The following is a 21,585-nucleotide window of genomic DNA, read 5'->3' as shown; positions in this document are numbered from 1 at the left end:
AAGGAAGATGTGATGACTATCACCACCCCTGCATCTTTTTAATCTTTCATGGTGCACTCATGTCTGACATTACCTCAGGGATGCAATGTTGCTTTTGGTATAAGTTTCAGGGACTTCCACTTGGCCCCCATTCTTCTTGGGCCACAGAAACAAGTTGGCAATATTACTGGTTACCAAGAATGTCTATTTAAATTATATCTTCAAGGACAAGGAAAATAACTTCAGGGTGGGTCCCAAGATCTATTGGATCAGAGCTGGACTTGAGCTAAGGTGAATTGGACCTGAACTAAGATTCCAATGATCACTTGATGGCCATCTGGTCTGAAGTTAGCACTATTGAAGTCAGTGTCTAGTCATTGTTGAATGATCTGGGTATTTTTTCCCCCAGTAAGCAGTCTAAGTATATGTCTATTTTTGGAAGGTTTGAAGGAAGATTTGCAGGATATACTATGGCAGTGCTGCTGGAACCTTCCTCACAGGCACCAGCCACCCCTTCAAATAGAGATGCTTTGGGATCTTATTGTTGGGAACTGGTTGAAAATTAGGACTATTGTGGCTACTCAAGTTAGGTTGCTGGTTAATATATCTAGAATTTTTTCTATCATATGCAATCAAATAACATTTTTGCAGGTTACCTACTCATTTTATCCCAGGTTAATTTTAATTAGTCACTGCCAATGGTTCTAGTTGCTAAAAATATTTGAATATACACTACTTCCCATTATAAGAAATGTACCCACTTTGTCTTTTATGTTTAAATGTTATTGGCTCGTTAGTATAGCATCACATAATCCCCACAGATATCAGTCATCTTGTATTGTGTGCTTGGTCTACACTGAGAACAACCATAGCAGCATGCATGTTTTCCTCTAATTATATATTTATGGGTGACTTAGTGAAGGGAATATGCTCTGAGCCTTCTCAGGGGATGTAGTGGTGTGTGGGTATGCAAGTTTCACATGATGAATCCACTCCAACATTCTTTATTCCCTAAGCACTTGATCACTTCTTCTGAATCATACCAGGGATATTCTGATATCTTGGTCTCATTAAATATGAGACTATGTCTCTTCAAACAACAAATAAACTCTTAGGGTCACTTATTTATTTTTTGGTTTATTTTTACAGTACTAGGGATTGAACGCAGGGGCCCTCTATCATTAAGTCACATCCCAGCACTTTTTATTTTATATTTTGAGACAGGGTCTTTCTGAGTTTGCCTGGATGTCCTTGAACTTAGAATCCTCCTGCCTCAGCCTTCCAAGTTGCTGGGATTACATGTGCTCAGTTTACCATGTGAGTCAGTGTTCTCAGTTTACAGTCGCTTCTTTTTTTTTTTTAAAGAGATTTAGAGAGAATTTTTTAATATTTATTTTCTAGTTTTTGTCGGACACAACATCTTTGTTTGTATGTGGTGCTGAGGATCACTTCTTATTAAAACAAACATTTAATCCAGAAAAATCTGGCTAGTATTATGTTCTATTTTCTTTGGTTTGTCATCCTTAGAATCTACTTAAAAATATTTTCCAGATTTGAGACATATATATTATCAATAACTTTGCAAAACTTGTAAGCTTCTACCTAAGTTAAGACTTTGTATTTGTCTTTGTGTGGGGCATGTTGAGATTTGACTCTTAACTGTGGATCTTGAGGTAATGAAGGATCTTTTTTAAAATATATATATATTTAGTTGTAGTTGGACACAATATCTTTATTTTATTTATTTTTATGTGGTGCTGAGGATTGAACCCAGCGCCTTGCACATGCTAGCTGAGTGCTCTACCGCTCAGCCCCAGCCCCAGCCCCAAACCCAATGAACGGTCTTGATGATGGATCTTAAGGAAAATGGCCATCTCCTTCTAAAGCAACTATCCCAGTGAGGTCATTACAGAGTTTTCTAGAAAGGGAAGACTGGACTTCTCAGATACAGAGGGAAATCTATTTTCTACTTGGAAGAGAATCTCAGAGTGACTCAGGAATTCAAGATTCTCTACTCTGCTTGGGTACAACCACATGGCTTCATTCCAATTTCCAGAGTTCTACCTCTTTGCAATCGATGGCCTGGCTTTCAATAAGAGATTTAGTAAGGCTGTGAATATTTACCTGACATGATAATTTTTTTAATTTGCAGAAATGAAATTTTGCGTTTGATTTCCAACAATATAACCCCTCTCTTAATTAGAAATATATGATAAATTTTAAGGCTTTGCTCTTTTGTTCTCTAACTATGACTTGAATAGAGAGTTCAAAGACTTAAGCCTTATATTTATTTATTTATTTATTTTTTTGTAAGGGCCAAGTGCATTCATGAGGATCCATCTACATCGTAGTCCATGTAGTAATTTTTACAGCCTCATGTTCAGTAAAAGAATCACAAAATCACAGTCAGATACAAAGTATAACCTGATTCAGCAGGATAGCACCATATGTTATGGCTTACTACCATCCTGTTTTCCATTGGTAAGAAGTTCCCCATGACGTTCAAGCTCAAGTTAACCCAACCACTCCTTCAGTGCCATCCTTGTTTCCTGGGATCACTTTCCATATAAGCTTCTATATCAGGAAGGACCTGGTCAGAGGAGAGAAACCACACAATAGAATTTAATATAAAGAATTGTTAACTAGGTATAAGGTTGTTAACTAGGTAACTGAAATGTAAACATATAATTCCAATGTATCAAAGAGGTAGCAAATAAAAACTACATAGAAATTTCATCTCACTATAGTTAGAAAGGCAATCATTAAGAATATAAATAATTCTAAATGTTGGTGAGGATATAGGGGAAAAGATACACAGATATATTGTTGGTGCAATATTTGTGCAAATAGTACAACCACCGTGGAAAGCAATCTAGAGATTTCTCAAAAGATAGGAATGAAACCACCATATGACCCAGTTATCCCACTCCCTGGTATTTATCCAAAAGAACTAAAATCAGCATCCTATAGTGGTACAGGCACATTAATGTTTATAGCAGTGCAATCACAATAGCCGAGTTATGAAACCAACTCTGGTGCCTGTCAACAGAGGAATAAAGAAAATGCAGAATATAGACACAATGAAGTCTTAATCTGCCATAAAGAAGAATGACAGTATGGTATTCACTAGTCATGGGTGGAACTGGAGAACATCATGACAAATGAAATAAGCCAGACTCAAAATATCAAGGTCAAATGCTTTCTCTCATATGCAGAAGCTACAGTGAAGTAAGGGGGAAATAGGAGAGGGGGTGAGTCCTGGTAAAATAGAGGAAAGATCAGTAGAGGAAAGGGATTGAGGGGGAATGAAGAGAGATTAGAAAAGGGAGGAACTGTAGAGTAAAATTGACGAAATTATGCTATGTACATATGTGAATATACCATAGTGGATTCTATCTTTATGTATATCTATAAAGCACAAATTAAAAATAATAAATAAATAAATAGAAGGAATACCAGTAAAAGAAGGAGAATGGGGGGAGAGAGGAAGGGAGGGAAAGAGAAAGCACTGGGGACTGAAATGAAGTGAATTATATTTTATGCATGTACGATTATGTCAAACTGAACCCCACTATTGTGTATAACTATAATGCACTAAAACAAACATAAAAGTAAAAAAGAAAGAAGCTGCTGCTACTGCAGCTGAGAGAACAACAACAATAAAAAAAAATTGGAACTTACAACTTAGTCACCTAGAGGGGGAATCCTACAGAGCTGTCACATGACTTCTGATGAAGTACCTGCCAGCTGGTTCTGGTTTCTCTGAGAAACACCTAAACTTGAGGAAGGAAAACGGCTAGCTATTACTGGGGTTTTATTGGGGGGGACATTGTGAAGTTGGTTCTGGCAAATGTTGAAAACTGGGAACTGGATTCAGTGTTGCTATGGAAACAAAATGCCACTGCCAGGATGAAGTAGTACTCTTAAGGTGACAATCAGATAGACAACAGGTAGATAGGAAGCTCCTAGGGAGCGAACAGGCAACAAATAGAAGGGACAAGTCTATTCTTCCTCCTTCAACTTTGCAGGCTCTATCTTCTATTAATGGCTGACCAGTATCCACCTGGTGAAGCTGAAGCATGGTTTGCAGTATTCCAGCATCAGTTTTCCAGAGCAGAATACAGAAGGGTGGATTTGGAGTTGAGGATCAGGAAACTGATCCCTAGCACATTTACATTCTAATCTGAGTATTGCTAGGTAGATCCTCCTGAGAGAGTCATGGGTCTAGGAGAACCCCAGAGTGTCTTGGGATAGTTTAATTTCTTTGGTTTCAGAGAAGGGGAAGAAGAGAAACTAGGCTTTTTGTTCTCTGTGTTGAGCTGGTCTGGAAAGGTCTGCCACTAGACATAGCTATCCCATAGTGGCCAAACTCACTTCATCTCTAACCCACACTATCCTGAAGATCCTAAGGGAAAATGAATTCCTACAATAAAGGAATACCAGTAAAGGAGGGGAATGGGGGGAGGGAGGAAGGGAGGGAGGCAAAGAAAAAGCACTGGAGACTGAAATGGAGTGAATTATATTTTATGCATGTATGATTATATCAAAATGAACCTCACTATTATGTATAACTATAATGCACTAATACAAACATAAAAGAAAAAAAGTAAGAAAACAGCTGTCACTACTGTGGCTGAGGGGATATCCACAATAAAAAAAAATTGGAATTTACAACTTAGTCACCTAGAGGAGGAAAAAAGCCAGGCTTTCCTCACAGGCTGCTCCTTCTATAACAGTATTCTAAAGTATCTCTCATTTTAATCTGATGCCATTTTTCCATTTTGATACACTTTGTCAAGGGCCTGTAGGGCTGCATAGAGAGAGTATACAAATGAAGTAAGTGAATTAAACTGGCAAATATTGCCATCGAAGAGACTAATAAGAATGAGAGCAACCCAGCAAAAGTATTTCTACCTTTAAAATGCTGGAGGATGTATCTGTGGGAAAAAAAATGAATTATGGATTAATATTCCAGGATGAATTAGCAAGACAAAGGGGCTATTTGGCATGAAACAGATAAATTATATTGATGTTTGTGATGACGGGAAAATGTAATCTGATCACTTGTGGGTTTATAGAATAGTAATGTTTCCTTTTGAGTGTTTTAGGAAGACCACTGTGAATGCCTGGGATCCATATGTGTTCATTCTGCCTCTTTTATGAGTCTTAGTTTTTCAATGAACTTTCATTGTTGCATGATGTTTTTTTTTTTTCATACTCTGCTTATTTTTTTTTCCCCAGCTCTGATTTTCCAGATCTATTTTTTTTCAGATATCTGAAAAAAATTAGATCTGGAAATTCACTGTTGAATTCTTGCCTGATTCTACAGAATAGTCTCATTAGTCCTCACACTTTCCCCCGTGTTAAAGTCATTACTCACCAAGGGAGGTGGTCGCTGTGCCGAGATCTCTGGGGCAGGGGTCAAATCTTGGCTTTGCTGAATGTCTGTGTAACCTTTAGAAGGTCAGGACTTTGGGCTCTGGGCTTAGTTTCTTTTCCATAAAATAAACAAATTGGACAATATAATTCCTAAGATTGCTTCAATGTCTAACATTGTACAATTCTGGAGATTTGAGGGAGTGTTTTAGGATAAGGGATTATTAATCTAACAAACACTACCCACAGGGAGGAAAACATTTTTTTTTCATTTATTTTATTTATTTATTAAGATTTATTCAGTTCCATAGAAAAAAATGACCATTGTTTAATTAACAATTAAGACTCTTCAAAATGAAGAATTTTTGTGAATCTTTACTGTCTAGTGATACCCAATCCTGAGATTGCAGTGGACTTTCCACCTAGTGCCGAAAATTTTAAATAGGACTGTATTGGTGATCTGTTGCCTTGTTTTAAAGTGAAAACATAAACCATGAAAGGATCTCAGTTGCTGATTATTGTAGGTCTGATAACTTTGGAAGCAATTTCTGGAATTACAAGTCCTTTAAAGAGAAGATAGGTGAAGGCTTCCTTGGGATAAAGTCCTAGTGGTAGGGCAGGACCAGTATAAGAAATATCTCTAAATCGTCTTAATGCTGAAGTAATGGGCAGAAAATTGAAATGGAAGGCCTAGAAGCAGTGTTTAGTGGAGCAATTAGGCTGCAACATCTGTCATTCTATTGATCTCTTGGATTGATTCCATGTGTCTGGTCAGCCAGACCAACATCCCCTGTCAACCTCACCTCTTTCAGTGCACATTTTGAAAAATTATTCTTCCATGGAGGAGGCAGCCATGTTTTCAGTCAAGCTTCCCTCTTCTGCTAGGTTCTCAGCTCCTCTACAAGGAGATTAGTTGTAATATTCTTAGTGTTATTTTTGGAAAAGGCATAGATGTGTCTGAAGAATTTCAGTGATTCACTCAATCATTCAATAAATATTTAGTAACCATCTGTGATAGAGTAGGCATTATGACAAGTGCCAGGCATGCCCTCAGCCTCATGCAGCTTAAGGTCTCTCCCATTTTATACTTCCACTCTTTCCTGGTTATCCCATCCACCTTCCTCCATTTCCAAAGTCTCCAAAAGAGTAGATTTGAACACCCTTTTGTCATTAGAGGCTTTTCTGTTTTGGCATATTTAAAATTATGTAGTGCTAATCTTACAGGAAATATCCACAAGGTTTTGTAGAGTCTGACACAAATCAAATGATTCTTAGGATCACCATCTGAAGTTTTCTTAGAAGGGTGCTTTGAGCAATTTTTTTGTTTGTTTGACTAGATGGATTTTACTGTCTTTTGATGTCCTTGCCATGTGTTACCTCCTCCCTTCACCCCCAGTGTACTTGGCTTTATTATTATTGTTATTATTATTATTATCATTATTATTTTTTTAGTGAAATCATTCTGACTTTAAATTTCTGTTCTATGCTGTATGTAAAACAGAGTACTGAGATTATGGGAGAACTAGTTCATTTTACTTTATAACTCAAAGAAAAAATAAGAGAGAAAATTAAGGTTTATTAATAATGCTAATAATTATTTTGAAATGAGTCAGTGTGTCTTGAATTTTTAGTGACGTATGTATTCTCCAGAATAATGGCTTCTTTAGTGAGATCTGATAAAGCAATTTGCAAATTGCAAGATCTTAAAAGTATTGTTGACTCATTGTTCCTTTAACCTGTTTTTGTCTTCTTAATGTATTACATGTTATTCTGTATCAACTTCACATTCTTTCAAGGGATTTAAAGCTATTTTTATAATTTAAGGCATGTATAGCTTCTTTCAAATTCAGTGTTTGGCAGTGTTCTGGTGTAAGCTTCCCAGAAATGTAAGCATATTATCATTTCAAAGTGGCCTCTTTCAGGGCCTTGGCTGTTGCAGAAATTTGGCTTATGAATCATTCGAATGAATAACACTTGTTGCTAATCCTTTGTAGTCTGAAAAACAATGTGTGTGATGAACCCCAAGAATACCTCATGATAATATGTACATTTTAAATGTTGTGCTATGCTTTGATGCTGTTTAAAATATTAAAGAATTCAGAATCTAATACAGTGGATACAAAAACCACTATTTCACAAATAGTTTTTTTCATAATTAGCTATTGTGCTTGTTTTTTGTAATGTTGTAAACTCTTCTTGAGATATCAGTTCTTTTTAGAGGTGCTTCAATCATGTGTAAGGGTGTGACCCTTTCTAAATGTCCTAAGTTAATACCTTACATCAAAAGGGCTTTCTCTACCTATAACTGAGATGTCTACATAGAGGGATTAGACAGTGTCCTTTAGAAATCACATGTTAGAGTAGTATATCAGGGTTCTTTTTTCTATGGTTTTCTAACAATAGATGCTTCAGATGAACACTTGATTTTGAATCCAGGCTGCACACTTGATTCTGAAACCAGGTCACACCCTTACCCACTCTATCACACTTAAACCTCCCAACAAAACAAGCAATGACAAACTTAGTATATGTGCATCTTTGAGTTATGGGAATTTCCAAACATTTGCAAAAGTAATATGAACGAAACGACCTTCTGTGTTATTATATTCATAAATTATCAGCTTTTGCTACTCTTGTTTCATCAGTTCCACATTCTTTTCATTGTAATTATTCTGCTGGAATATTTAATACCAATATCATATTTTTTATCCATAAATACTTAAGTGCCTTTCTTAGATCTGTAATGGTAGAGAGAAATTTGAGGCGAAAACTGGTAAATTTACTTTATTTCTGTCTTGTGTCTGAAATTAGTATAGTTCATTTTTTTTTCTTTTTGTGGTGCTGGGGATTGAACCCAGGGCCTTGTGTATGTGAGGTAAGCACTTTATCAACTGAGCTATATCTCCAGCCTGAATAGTTCCATTTTTGTTCCCCACTGATTGGTTTAGTTTTCCTAGATTTATTTTTGTCTCTCCTTGTCTGCCTCCAAATTCTCATTTTATTTTTGTCATGACCATTCTGGGCCCAGAACAGAGAAAAAAGCATGGTAGTACACAATTTATATATACATGTATAAGTGATTTTAAAACTTCACTTTTGGTGACCACTTTTATTTCTTGGTAGTCAGATTAATAGTGAGATTTTTAGCTTAGGCCTAAAGCTCTCCTTTATGAATTTACCCAAGGAATGGAGTGGAGATTTGAGTGTATGTTAGTAAAAGGAAGTTGGGTCATTGGGGAGAACCTAAGCAAATAAGATTGAGATTTTATCAGCATTAAGTATTATTCTACTTGACAACATAGTTCATGTGTGTTTATGCCCTGAAAGTAGGGCAAATTGAGCAGTTTTAAAACAAAATGGTGGAAAGTTTTGATAGTTTCTACTTCTATTGCTTATACATCAAACTAGCCATTTCTCAGCAACTCTGATTCAGCAATTCATTTCTTTTTCAGCGGAACTTCCACCTCCATACACCGCTATTGCCAGCCCGGATGCCAGTGGTATTCCTGTAATCAACTGCCGCGTGTGCCAATCGCTAATCAATTTGGATGGCAAACTTCACCAGCATGTGGTTAAGTGTACGGTTTGCAATGAAGCTACGGTAAGTGGAAATTTCCATTAACAAAAGCATAAATTATTACCTAAAGGAAGTTCTTTGATAATGTTACTTAAGAGTGGATGGGTATAAATAGAGTGATATTTTTTGTCTTTTTCTGTCTTTTGTCATATAAGGATGCCTCCTTATTTGAGCTAACCCTGTTAAATCATATTTTTGGTGAATTTACTTTCTAAAATAAGACTGGCAGGTATTTATGATTATCTTAAGTATCTGTTTACATCACAACTAAATCCCTTCTGGCTTTCACAAAAATTGAAAATATACTAGACTTTAAGGCAAATGTGGACTTTGTCCCTATTATGTAGAAAAATTTTTAACTTATTTTATGTCTGCAGGATGTCAGTATTATTTTCTCTGAGCTTTTATAACTATGTGATTATTATTAAAAATCTGTGTCAAAGTGTTTACAAATACCTTGACATTTTATTCCATTTGCTAGATATTAAGTCAGTGAAATGTTAAAAAATATGAAGGATACTTTTTTAAACTGAACTTTGGGAAGAACAAATACATTTTAAGCAAACATTTTACAGTTTCACATCATAAACTGGTAAATCATATACTGCCTTAGATGAAATGTGTTTCTACTTTCATCATTAGGTTTTGTTTTAAATATTCTGGTCTTTCTCAAAATCTGCAAAATTCAATAGTTTAATTTTTGGTGTTTGTACTTTTTTCCTCTTTAGAAAAGTCTAAAAAAGTCAGCTAGTGATTATTGTGTCTCAAAAACTACAAATCATGGATACTGGCCTACATATGTTTGATAGAAAAGTCCTAAAATAAAACCTGAAGTCATAAAGCAATATATTTCATTGTCAATAGTTTTTTTCCCCATAAATGATGTCATTTGGAGAAAAATTTTATTGTGTAAATTGGTAATATCTACAAAACTAGCAGTTTTCTTCATAAGTTGAATGCTGAGTAGTGAATTAAATTAGCATTAACTTCTTTAGTGTTCTTTGCAGAGTTGGCAAGAGAGTAAGAGTTGTGAGTGGAATAAGAAAAGTAAGAGTTGGGAGTCTCATGAGTCATAAAAGCAATTAAAATAACAGTGCCTTCAATGGTTCCTTGGATTCGATGTTAGTGTTAATATCACCCATATCAATTCTTGTTCTTTAATGAATAGACAAAGGGAGTTATAAAGTTTTATAACTCATGGAGATGAACAGAACAGCCTTGGTCATTTGTGTAGGAATCTCAACGTGCAGATTTAGCAAACAGGATCAATCTGGCTACTTAGAAGTGAAGTTCAACAGGATCAGTGGGGTTTGGCTGTAAGAAAACTACCTCTGAATGTAAGGGAAATTTTGCTGAAATTGTTACATGATTATTGCCTCCTGTGGAGTAAAGTACAATTGTGAAGATTCCAGGGAGAGTGAATAGTATTTAATCAGATTGCCTTGTTTGGTATCAGTAACATTACAGAAGAGAAAAAAGAAAAAAAAAAAAAAAGACCTTGAGCAGTATCTTAGCATACAACTTGCTAATATTTAAAATGTGACTTGATCTTAAATTCTAAATGAAGAAGTATTAGGAGATTAGGAGCTTCTTTGGAGATGTTCTAGGTTGAAAATACAAATATAATGGGCTATGGTCCAATGGTCCCTTATATATATTATTCTCAGTTTCACTGTGATTCATTCTCCTCATGTCATCTAAAACGGGGTATCAGTATATCTGTCCTCTTTAATGACAGCCACTTTGATAGAAACCTGATACACCTATGCCGATTAAAAAACAGAAAAGAAAAAAGAGAGAAAGAAATCTAAGGTTAATAATAGATGTCCTTTTTCAACAGACTGAATTGGGAAGTAAGGAGCACATGTGTGTGTTATGTGTGTGCACACATGTGCTAGCAAGACTTGGAGAAATACAGAATTAAAGGTTAAGGGAGAAATGATTTCTAGTACAAGTTAATGGAAAATCTGAGATGTCCTGGAGAAAAAGTGGCACTAGATGACTGTGTAACTGATGGAGAGACTGAGATTCAGAGGCTGAGGCCTGAGGTTTGAGTCCTTGCTCTGTCATTTAGTAACTCTATTTCTTTGGAGACATTACTTCTCTAAACTATGGTTTCTCATTATTAATAGCAATTCCTGCATTATAGGTTTGCTGTTGGGATGCAGGGGTTAAAAGCCTAGCACAGTGCCTGGTACCTGTAAATCTATTTTGCTAAGTAAGAATCTTCAAACTTGTACATAAGGACATGTTTTGTTTTGTTTTGTTTTTTTCTTCTTCACTGAAGACTGAACATGACATGGCATAGGCTAGCACTGAGCACTAGTGCTTGAAATCTAGTTCAGTTACTTGGTGTCATGAGTGAAGGAATTGAGGTCTAGAAGTGAGATAGGAAGAAGATATTTTTAAAAAATCCTGTCATTTGTCAAGCAGTTTCTTAATGGCAAATTTTGGATATACACAAATTAATTCTTCTATTCTATTTTTTCTCAATACTTCAGAAATTATAGGTATACATTCTGGATGTTTGTGAATTTGAGATATTTGGAGTTAGTTATCTACATCTATACTTTAGTAAATCATAGGTGGCTTATTAACTTTCATGTATTTTTATCAAGGTTATTTACTTTAAAATTTTTACATCTTTTTAAAAAATATTATACATAAAAAGGTTAAATAGTTAAAAATGATAGTATGTATTATTTTTGTAATAATACTGAATATAACCTCAACTTCCAATGGGATTTTGTACCAGTTAGCCCTTTGTAAATTGAACATATGGTCAATTGAAAATGTATTAATATACCTACCCTACCAAACATCCCAGGTCAGCTGCACAGTCCACTATACAATGTAGATTGTTTCTCTTTGAGATTGCCTAACTGATTGGGAGCTGCAGCTCATTGCCTCTTCCCAGCATCTTGAAATATCATGCTACATATCTCTAGCCCCGAAAAAGATCAAAATTCAAACCTCTAAATATGATTTCTACCCAATGCACATCACTTTCACACCACCGAAAAATTATTAAGTAGAACTCTTGAAATTCAGAAGCCATCTGTAGGTAGATGATAAATTCCCATGTGTCTCTTAATTACAAACTCCCCAAATATTAGCATTATATTACATTAGCTTTTCCTAAGTAATTTTTTTCTAGTCTAGATTTTCTAAAACCAAGGGAATTCACTTAAATAATCACAGAAAAATAATCAAATGTAAGAAATTAATATAGATATAATATGTTATCTAATCTTTTGGCCTAATTCATGTTTTCCTGATTGTCTTGTTAGTCCTCTATGGAGGAAAAAAAAATATTCTACTCCAGGAATCAAACCAGAATCGCTTGTTGTATTAGGTTGTCATATCTCTTTACTGACCTTTTATCTGAAACTTGTTCTTTCTTCATCTCTTTTTTTTTTTTTTTAACATTACAGGCAAGATATTTTGTAGAATGTCTCTCAGTTTTGGGTTTGTCTGATGTTTCCACATGATTAGCTTCAGGTTATACTTTTTTGGCAGGAATGTTGCAGGAGTGATGTTCTGTTCCGTTCATAGATTATTTAGTTCAACAAGCTTAAATTATTGCAAGTGATATTTCCTTTGATGTTTTTTATTCTCATTTTTAAGTTTACTCCAAAGTTTTTTTAAAATGCTAGTACTAAGAGCAATTACAAGATTTTTTAAAAAGTTATGTCATAAAATTAATCATTTATATTCTATTGAATGAAGTTTGAGAAAAGCTCAAATGTGTTCTGAACTCCACTTTTCCCGTTGTTCTTACTGAGCTTGCTTTTCCTGGACAGGGGCAGGAATCTTCTATGAATACTTGCACCTGGCCAGAGAGAGAAAGAGAGATAACCTTGTCTTGTGAAATTTAAAGGGAAAACAACTCTTGGTGTGTGATAAATATTCCTCGTATATTAAAAAGTCAGTACAAACTCATTTTGAAATATTCCCTTAAAAATTAATCTCTACCTGCTCCCAAAATATCATAGAGTGCTTGCCAACATGTGTGCTATTTGAACCACTTGCAGTGCACCTTTTCTTTGGTACTTTGGTAGCACTTTGGGGAACTTTAGTTTTAAAGGAATCATTTCCTTATTAAACACAAACAAGCTTTGACAATCTGTATCTTGGTTAATTTGCTGTGTTTGCATTTTCTTCCCTTATGTAGCCAATCAAAAACCCCCCAACAGGGAAGAAATATGTTAGATGCCCTTGTAATTGTCTCCTCATTTGTAAGGACACATCTCGGCGAATAGGATGTCCGAGACCCAACTGGTAAGAGATAAAGATTCATTCATTTGTTCATTCAACAACTATTTATTAAAGGCTCATTATATGCCAGGCTTTGTTCTAGACAGTATTTGCCCTTAAACTGATTATAGCATCTAGATTAGTATTTTGTTGTTGTTGTTGTTTGCTTTTTGTTAATGAAATGACATGCTTAGAACTTCATGGTCATAGGTATTTGTAGGATATAATATTTTTGAGTGAGCAATGAATGATTTCTTTGTATGCAAGTACTTAATACACTATAACAAACCAATGGCTCATTGAACCTATTTAAAAAGAACCAGTTGGTTTACTTTTGATGTGGTCAATTTTAACCCAGAAATGTATTGGTTGTTATTGTATATATCTCGTTGTATGCTACATTACTTTCTGATGAGCACAATATATATAATAAATTCTGGAATTATTTGCTTTTGCCAAATGCCATTATGGATATGCTTAGATACAGATATAGATATAGACATAGGTACACACACACACACACACACACACACACACACACACACACATACGCACACACACATACGCACACAGAGACTTTAACCTGTTTTTTCTGTGATTTCTGATTCTTTGATCATTGCATGAATCATTACAGGCCCATCTGATGACAGTCTGAAAAATAGAAAGGAAAAGTGGCTCTCATTTTGCTTTCGTTCCATCTCTGATTAAACAGGCATCAAAGAATACTGGATTGCTCAGGGAAGTTTAGTTGTAACTTAGCACTTCGATACTTTTACGACATACATATTTTTGTTGATGTAGAATATAACTTACTCAGTCTTCTACAAAACTTAATTTGTCTTCTAGAATAAGAACTGTACTCTGATTTAAACTTACAAAATCTTGGAAATGGCAGTTAAATTGTTCCCAAGATCATTGATTTGAATCTGTGCAATAACATTGTTTCTATTACAAGCATAAAAAGACTTTTTTTTTTTAACTTTTGTGACTATTACTACTTTCTGTGATTTTGGCTCTAACTGGACATTAACTTACAAAACAAGTATATTTTCACTGATAATATTCCATATTTTGGGCTGTATATTGTAGGTTGAACCCTTAGCCCATTTATAGTATAATGAAATACTTACTTACATTTTTTTATTCCACAGTAGACGCATAATTAATCTTGGCCCAGTAATGCTTATTTCTGAAGAGCAGCCAGCTCAGCCTGCATTGCCAATCCAACCAGAAGGAACAAGGGTGGTGTGTGGACACTGTGGAAACACATTCCTGGTAAGTAATTAGACATTCGTCAGAGGGCATCAATCTGTAAAAGGGGGTCATGATCTTATAGATTTCACAACTGCTCATAGTCTTAGAGTTTGTTTGCCCATGAGCAAATTGATCAAAATAAAAAAGAGCCTTATTTAGAAGATGATCAAAGGCACAGCTAGGATATACAGCATCTTTTGTGAATTAAACAAAAGATCCATCCTCTGATTGGTCTAATTGCAAAAGAAGAGGGGCTTCTCTGGATAAGTCAATAAGAAAAACAGTGCCCTCTCCAGGTTTAGCTCTATGGTATCTTTTTGTTTTGTTTTGTTTTTTAAATCTGTGATTATTTTGACATGGTGAGCAAAAGAATCTTAGCTCTCCTCCCACCTACTTGGCAGAACACAGAGTGCACAATCTCATGCAGTAGCTCTGCTTCATGGCTTCTAGATTCAAGAACAGTTCTTATAATTTATCAAATTTTAAAAATTAACTTTGGTACCCATAAAGGATTTCTATAAGATAGTAATCTTGCCGCAATTTTACAAATGATAAATTGACATCTCAGGAAAATTAAGCAATTAGCACTACAGATTTTGGTCAAATTTTGTCTAGCTTGACAAAAAGATTAAAATGGATAATTATATCATTGTAAATTATAGATATGAATTCTGCTAATGATTTTTGGATAAAAAATAAGAAAATATAAGTAATTTGATATGAGCCATAGTTATTGAAATTTATTGCTTTACTACTTCTAATTTCAACTCAAAGTTTGATGTTAAAAAAGTTAACTTCATAGTGACCTACCTATCAGGAAGAAAAAGAACAGGTTTTCTTTTGTTGTCCAGTCTTTATTGGAGACAAAATAGAACCTCAGTATTAAAAGTCCCTTCCAGGGTATAAACAAGATGGCAGCAAAATACAACAGACACTAGTATGGCAGTATGTATAAACGTGGATGTGTAACCATTGTGAATCTGCAATCTGTATATGTGGTAAAAATGGGAGTTCATAACCCACTTGAATCAAATGTATGAAATATGATATGTCAAGAGCATTGTAATGTTTTGAACAACCAATAAAAAAATTTTTAAAAAGACCTGCTGTCATTAAGGAATGAGTGAGTTGAGAAAAGAGTGGGTGATTTGGTTTTTTTTTCTTCTTCAATTTTTTGCTTTTATTAAGGTAATTCATATGCACAATTCTAAATGTCACACAGACTGCAGCCTCCTAATCTGGCTGACCTCTAGTTTTCATCCCCCAAGTACTTTCAACTCTTCCACCTGTTCTGCTAATATTTCCATGTGTTTGCATTGTTTAAGCATCCTTTTTCTTTTTGATTAAGCAATTTTAGACATTATGTAAACAGGTAAAGTTGTAGAATATAGCCCTCATACCACCCTCCCATTCTTCTTCCTTTACCTGTTTCCATATTCCCAGTCAAAAAGAAATTAAAGGCATAAAAATAGGAAAAGAAGAACTTAAATTATCACTATTTGCAGATGACATGATTCTATACCTAGAAGACCCAAAAGGGTCTACAAAGAAACTACTAGAACTAATAAATGAATTCAGCAAAGTGGCAGTATATAAAATCAACACACATAAATCAAAGGCATTTCTGTATATCAGCGACAAAACTTCTGAAACGGAAATGAGGAAAAACACTCCATTCACAATATCCTCAAAAAAAATAAAATAGTTGGGAATCAACCTAACAAAAGAGGTGAAAGATCTATACAATGAAAACTATAGAACCCTAAAGAGAGAAGTAGAAGAAGATCTTAGAAGATGGAAAAATATACCCTGTTCATGGATAGGCAGAACTAACATCATCAAAATGGCGATATTACCAAAAGTTCTCTATAGGTTTAATGCAATGCCAATCAAAATCCCAACGGCATTTCTTGTAGAAATAGATAAAGCAATCATGAAATTCATATGGAAAAATAAAAGACCCAGAATAGCAAAAGCAATTCTAAACAGGAAGTGTGAATCAGGTGGTATAGCGATACCAGATTTCAAACTATATTACAGAGCAATAGTGACAAAAACAGTATGGTACTGGTACCAAAACAGGCGGGTGGACCAATGGTATAGAATAGAGGACACAGAGACTAATCCACAAAGTTACAACTATCTTATATTTGATAAAGGGGCTAAAAGCATGCAATGGAGGAAGGATAGCATCTTCAACAAATGGTGTTGGGAAAACTGGAAATCCATATGCAACAAAATGAAACTGAATCCCTTTCTCTCGCCATGCACAAAAGTTAACTCAAAATGGATCAAGGAGCTTGATATCAAATCAGAGACTCTGCGTCTGATAGAAGAAAAAGTTGGCTCCGATCTACATATTGTGGGGTCGGGCTCCAAATTCCTTAATAGGACACCCATAGCACAAGAGTTAATAACAAGAATCAACAAATGGGACTTACTTAAACTAAAAAGTTTTTTTCTCAGCAAGAGAAACAATAAGAGAGGTAAATAGAGAGCCTACATCCTGGGAACAAATTTTTACTCCTCACACTTCAGATAGAGCCCTAGTATCCAGAGTATACAAAGAACTCAAAGAATTAGACAATAAGATAACAAATAACCCAATCAACAAATGGGCCAAGGACCTGAACAGACACTTCTCAGAGGAGGATATACAATCAATCAACAAGTACATGAAAAAATGCTCACCATCTCTAGCAGTCAGAGAAATGCAAATCAAAACCACCCTAAGATACCATCTCACTCCAGTAAGATTAGCAGCCTCTATGAAGTCAAACAACAACAAGTGCTGGCGAGGATGTGGAGAAAAGGGTACACTTGCACATTGCTGGTGGGGCTGCAAATTGGTGCGGCCAATTTGGAAAGCAGTATGGAGATTTCTGGGAAAGATGGGAATGGAACCACCATTTGACCCTGCTATTGCCCTTCTCGGACTATTCCCTGAAGACCTTAAAAGAGCATGCTACAGGGATACTGCCACATCGATGTTCATAGCAGCACAATTCACAATAGCTAGACTGTGGAACCAACCCAGATGCCCTTCAATAGATGAATGGATAAAAAAAAATGTGGCATCTATACACAATGGAGTACTATGCAGCAATACAAAATGACAAAATCATAGAATTTGCAGGGAAATGGATGGCACTAGAGCAGATTATGCTTAGTGAAGCTAGCCAATCCCTAAAAAACAAATACCAAATGTCTTCTTTGATAAAATGAGAGCAACTATGAACAGAGCAGGGAGGAAGAGCAGGAAGAAAAGATTAACATTAAACAGAGACATGAGATGGGAGGGAAAGGGAGAGAAAAGGGAAATTACATGGAAATGAAGGGAGACCCTCATTGCTATACAAAATTATATATAAGAGGTTGTGAGGGGAATGGGAAAATAAACAAGGAGAGAAATGAATTACAGTAGATGGGGTAGAGAGAGAAGATGGGAGGGGAGGGGAGGGGGGATAGTAGGGGATAGGAAAGGTAGCAGAATACAACAATTACTAATAGGGCATTATGTAAAATTGTGGATGTGTAACCGACGTGATTCTGCAATCTGCATTTGGGGTAAAATTGGGGGTTCATAACCCACTTCAATCTAATGTATGAAATATGATATGTCAAGAGCTTTGTAATGTTGTGAACAACCAATAAAAAAAATAAATAAATTTTTAAAAAAGTTATAATATTATTTAGTGTTTGCTTTTTTATGATTAGGTAAATTACATTCACAGCCTAGTCAAGTAATATAGTACATTTTTCTCATATGGCTCTGTAAACATTTTCTTGGATTTATAGATAACTGTAACCTGTAATGAAACCTGTAAAGAAGCAAACAAAAGCGCACACACATACACACACACACACACAGAGACAAAGCAGAAGAGAAGTGGCTGCTCCTCCCAGCAGTTGTGTTTATTTTTCTCAAAAGTTAGGTAGCTCACCGATACCATAACTACATTCTATAACTACATTCTAACTAGTATTCCTTTAACCCTGAGTACTAGCTCACTGAGATAATGTCCAGGTTAATACAAATACAGAGCCTTTTTCTCCAAGGACGTCACCATAGAAACTAGAGAGTGCACCTGCATAGTTACCTTAATAGCTTCAATGGGAAACTGCTGGGTATTCCAAGTGTGGGAAACAGGGCACCACAACACCCCCCCAACCCCCCATCCCCCAGAGTTTGCTCACCAGGGGAATGCTTCCCTGTACATTTCCACTGTCAGAATACCTACAGCAACCTCCCCTTTGGATTTGTTTAATTTTTCATATATAAATCATTAGTTCTTCCCATATTCTTTTATTAAACTATAAACTTCCCATTAACATAGACCAATGGGTCAGGTAATCTTTTATTTAGGCTTCCTGCTACTAAGCTGTCATTCTTCACCATCAAACTGAAAATTCCTCTTTCTCCTTTCTGGTTTAGATCCCACACTGTCCTGATTGTTCTTGGCTTATTCCTTCATTGTGGTAGAGCAAGTCTCTCTTTACTTTCTGAGAAAAGAAGGAGAATATAAATGAATTTTAACCCTTTTATTTCTTAGATGGTTTTTGATCTGATGTCACATTCCCTTTGTGGTTCTTCCAGATGTAGAATTCAAGGTTGCCAATTTCTCCTCTCAGAAAGTTGAAGGTTTTATGCCACTGTTAAGAGAAAATTGGCTGTATTATGACTCCTGATATTTTCTATATGACCTGTTTCTTTCTGTTTTTTTTCTCTTATTTTCTGTTCTCTTCTTTCATTTTCTTCACTGTCCAAAAATTCCATGAGGATGTACTTTAGTGAGAGTCTTTTGGCTCCTCAGTAGGCCTTTTATAGCCCACTCCATTTTATTTGTTCCCTTTCTAGAACTCCTTAGATAATTTACTAGGAAAATTCTTCAACATTATTTAAAATTCTTCAGTTTTTCTAAACTTAATAAAAGCTTTTAATTTTAGATGATCTAACTTAATTTTTAATTTTGAAAAGCCTTGTTCTCTGATCCCTTTCTGTTTTTCTCCTCTTTTTTGTAGAATTCTCTTCTTTATAGCATTTTTTTTTAGAAAATATTAATTGTGTTTTTCTGAGGCATTATTTTTGCATTTCTTGTCTCTGTTTTCTTTTCATTTTTTCTATTTGTTTTCCTTTTATGATAGAAGTCTTAATCACATTTTACTTATATTTAAGAGTAAGGCACTGATTGGAATCTATTTCTGAAATACTGAGACATCAAAAAGAATTGTCCCATGTATTAAAATAAAATAATATCATGTGCTGTGTTTTCAACAGCATTCTTCTATTTAGCCTATATTTATTTACTTATTTATTTGGTACCAGGGATTGAACTCGGGGGCCCTCGACAGCTGAGCCACATCCTCAGCCCTATTTTGTATTTTATTTAGCCTATAATCTTTTAATACATCAATATTATAAAGCTAAAGTTAAACTGACAAGGACTTTGCACTGTTCATACAATTTATTGCACAGTCTGGCTGGAATGAAGAATACAGTTTAGGTTTTTTTTTTTTTTTTTGGAGTGGGGGTGAATTTCTCTGGGGAAGGATCCTCTAATATATTGTGATAGATAGATAGTCCAGGGGACAGCATTCTAGGAGCCAAGAGAAGTAGCAGGGGGTGGGGTTATCATGGTTTGAACTCAGGGACACTCAACCACTGAGCCACTTCCCCAGCTCTATTTTGTATTTTATTTAGAGATAGGGTCTCACTGAGTTGCTTAGCAGATCACTTTTGCTGAGGCTGGCTTTGAACTATTGATCCTTCTGCTTCAGCCTCCCAAGCTGCTGGGATTATGGTGTGCACCACCATACCCAGAAAGACAATAACTTTAATGTACATATATTTCAGAGTCAATGTTAACCATTGTCTGTTATATCCATTAAAAATATATTCCAGTAGGGTACTATTGAATTATTAATTTTAGGTAATATATATTTTTTGAGCCTTCTAAGATAAGTTTAAATAAATATATATTAGGAAACTAAGTTTGTCTATTAAATACATTGGTTTTTAGAAGTAAGTAAAATATGGGAAGACTTCTAGAAATGATTGTGATTGAGGGAAGTTGCTCTTGATCTTTCTTGACAGAAATGAGTTTTGTTTGTTTCTTGAAACTGCAAGTTTTGGCAACAAAATTCTAAGTGTAAGAAACAATGTTTTAAATAGAGGAACAGTCATAAGTCAACTTCTTTTCAAAAGCAGTTATTTGAATTGAGTTGAGTAGATTATGACAAAATCATTTTTAACAATGAATGCCTTTCTGTTCTTAGTTTGCGACATTTAAGGGAGTACTTGTAGATAACAATAAAATCTAATGTGTGGATTCTGAGTTACTCTTGACCCAGGGTTTTGCAGATGCCTCTTCAATCCTTTTTGCTTCTTTTAACTATGAAAAACTGAAATTTGTTACTTATAGGTTATATCTAAAAGGACATTACAAATTCAGCAACTATGCTAAACATATGGAAATATAAAAGAACACTTAATATTTCTATATCCTTCTACTACCGAATGTTCTGTTCCGATTTCTGTAAAAATCTACGTAAAACTGTTCAGTACATTACTTCTAGAACTTTTACTGATAAAAGTAACTTCAAAATAATTCAAGTTGTTACAAAGTATAAGTAAATGAGAGGAAGTTTTGCTGTTGTTTCAAAGATGATGTTGCCTTGGGTTGATATTCTCAGATGTTGAAAAACAGTAATCTTGAAAAATAAATGAAAGTAAAAAAAGTGAACAGTCATGTGAATTTTTATTTCTAGTTTCCCTGTCTTAAGACTCTATGTTCCTATTGTGACAGAGAAATTATCAAAGTTCACTAAATTTCATGATGTTTGACATAATGATGAAGAAAAGGAGTCCAAGAAACCCAAATTTGTTAGAAAAAAGCATGTTTCACATATTTTCTGAAAATTATATTGTGTGGAAAACATTTAAATATGAATAAATTCTTGAAACCTCGCTGACTACAATTTGAATCTTCTAGAAAGAAAAATTGATGACCTAGAGTCTTATATAAAATTAATTTTGATAGAGGAAAAGTTGTTTGATGATGAACTACTAAAATACTTAAAGAAATTCCCCTAAAACTATAAGGAAATAATACTCTTACCTTTTCTAGAAGGTATATAGAAAA

At 34.8% G+C, this 21,585-nt stretch overlaps 1 protein-coding gene across 1 annotated transcript in view; it reads left to right on the top strand.

Annotated features, from left to right (window-relative positions):
- The window catches only part of PIP4P2 (phosphatidylinositol-4,5-bisphosphate 4-phosphatase 2), a 76,311-nt gene that overhangs the window by 33,845 nt on the left and 20,881 nt on the right, over window positions 1–21,585 (top strand). The window contains exons 4-6 of the mRNA XM_081265706.1: window positions 8,808–8,956; window positions 13,107–13,213; window positions 14,341–14,464. Of these exons, the coding sequence (XP_081121832.1) occupies window positions 8,808–8,956; window positions 13,107–13,213; window positions 14,341–14,464 (380 nt within the window). The remainder of the gene's footprint in view (window positions 1–8,807; window positions 8,957–13,106; window positions 13,214–14,340; window positions 14,465–21,585) is intronic.

Source organism: Spermophilus citellus (genome assembly GCF_964194105.1).
Source record: "Spermophilus citellus genome assembly, chromosome: 14".
Classification (NCBI taxonomy): Eukaryota; Metazoa; Chordata; class Mammalia; order Rodentia; family Sciuridae; genus Spermophilus; species Spermophilus citellus.
The sequence above is the reverse complement of the archived record's forward strand: the minus strand, read 5'-3'. Positions and strand labels throughout refer to the sequence as shown.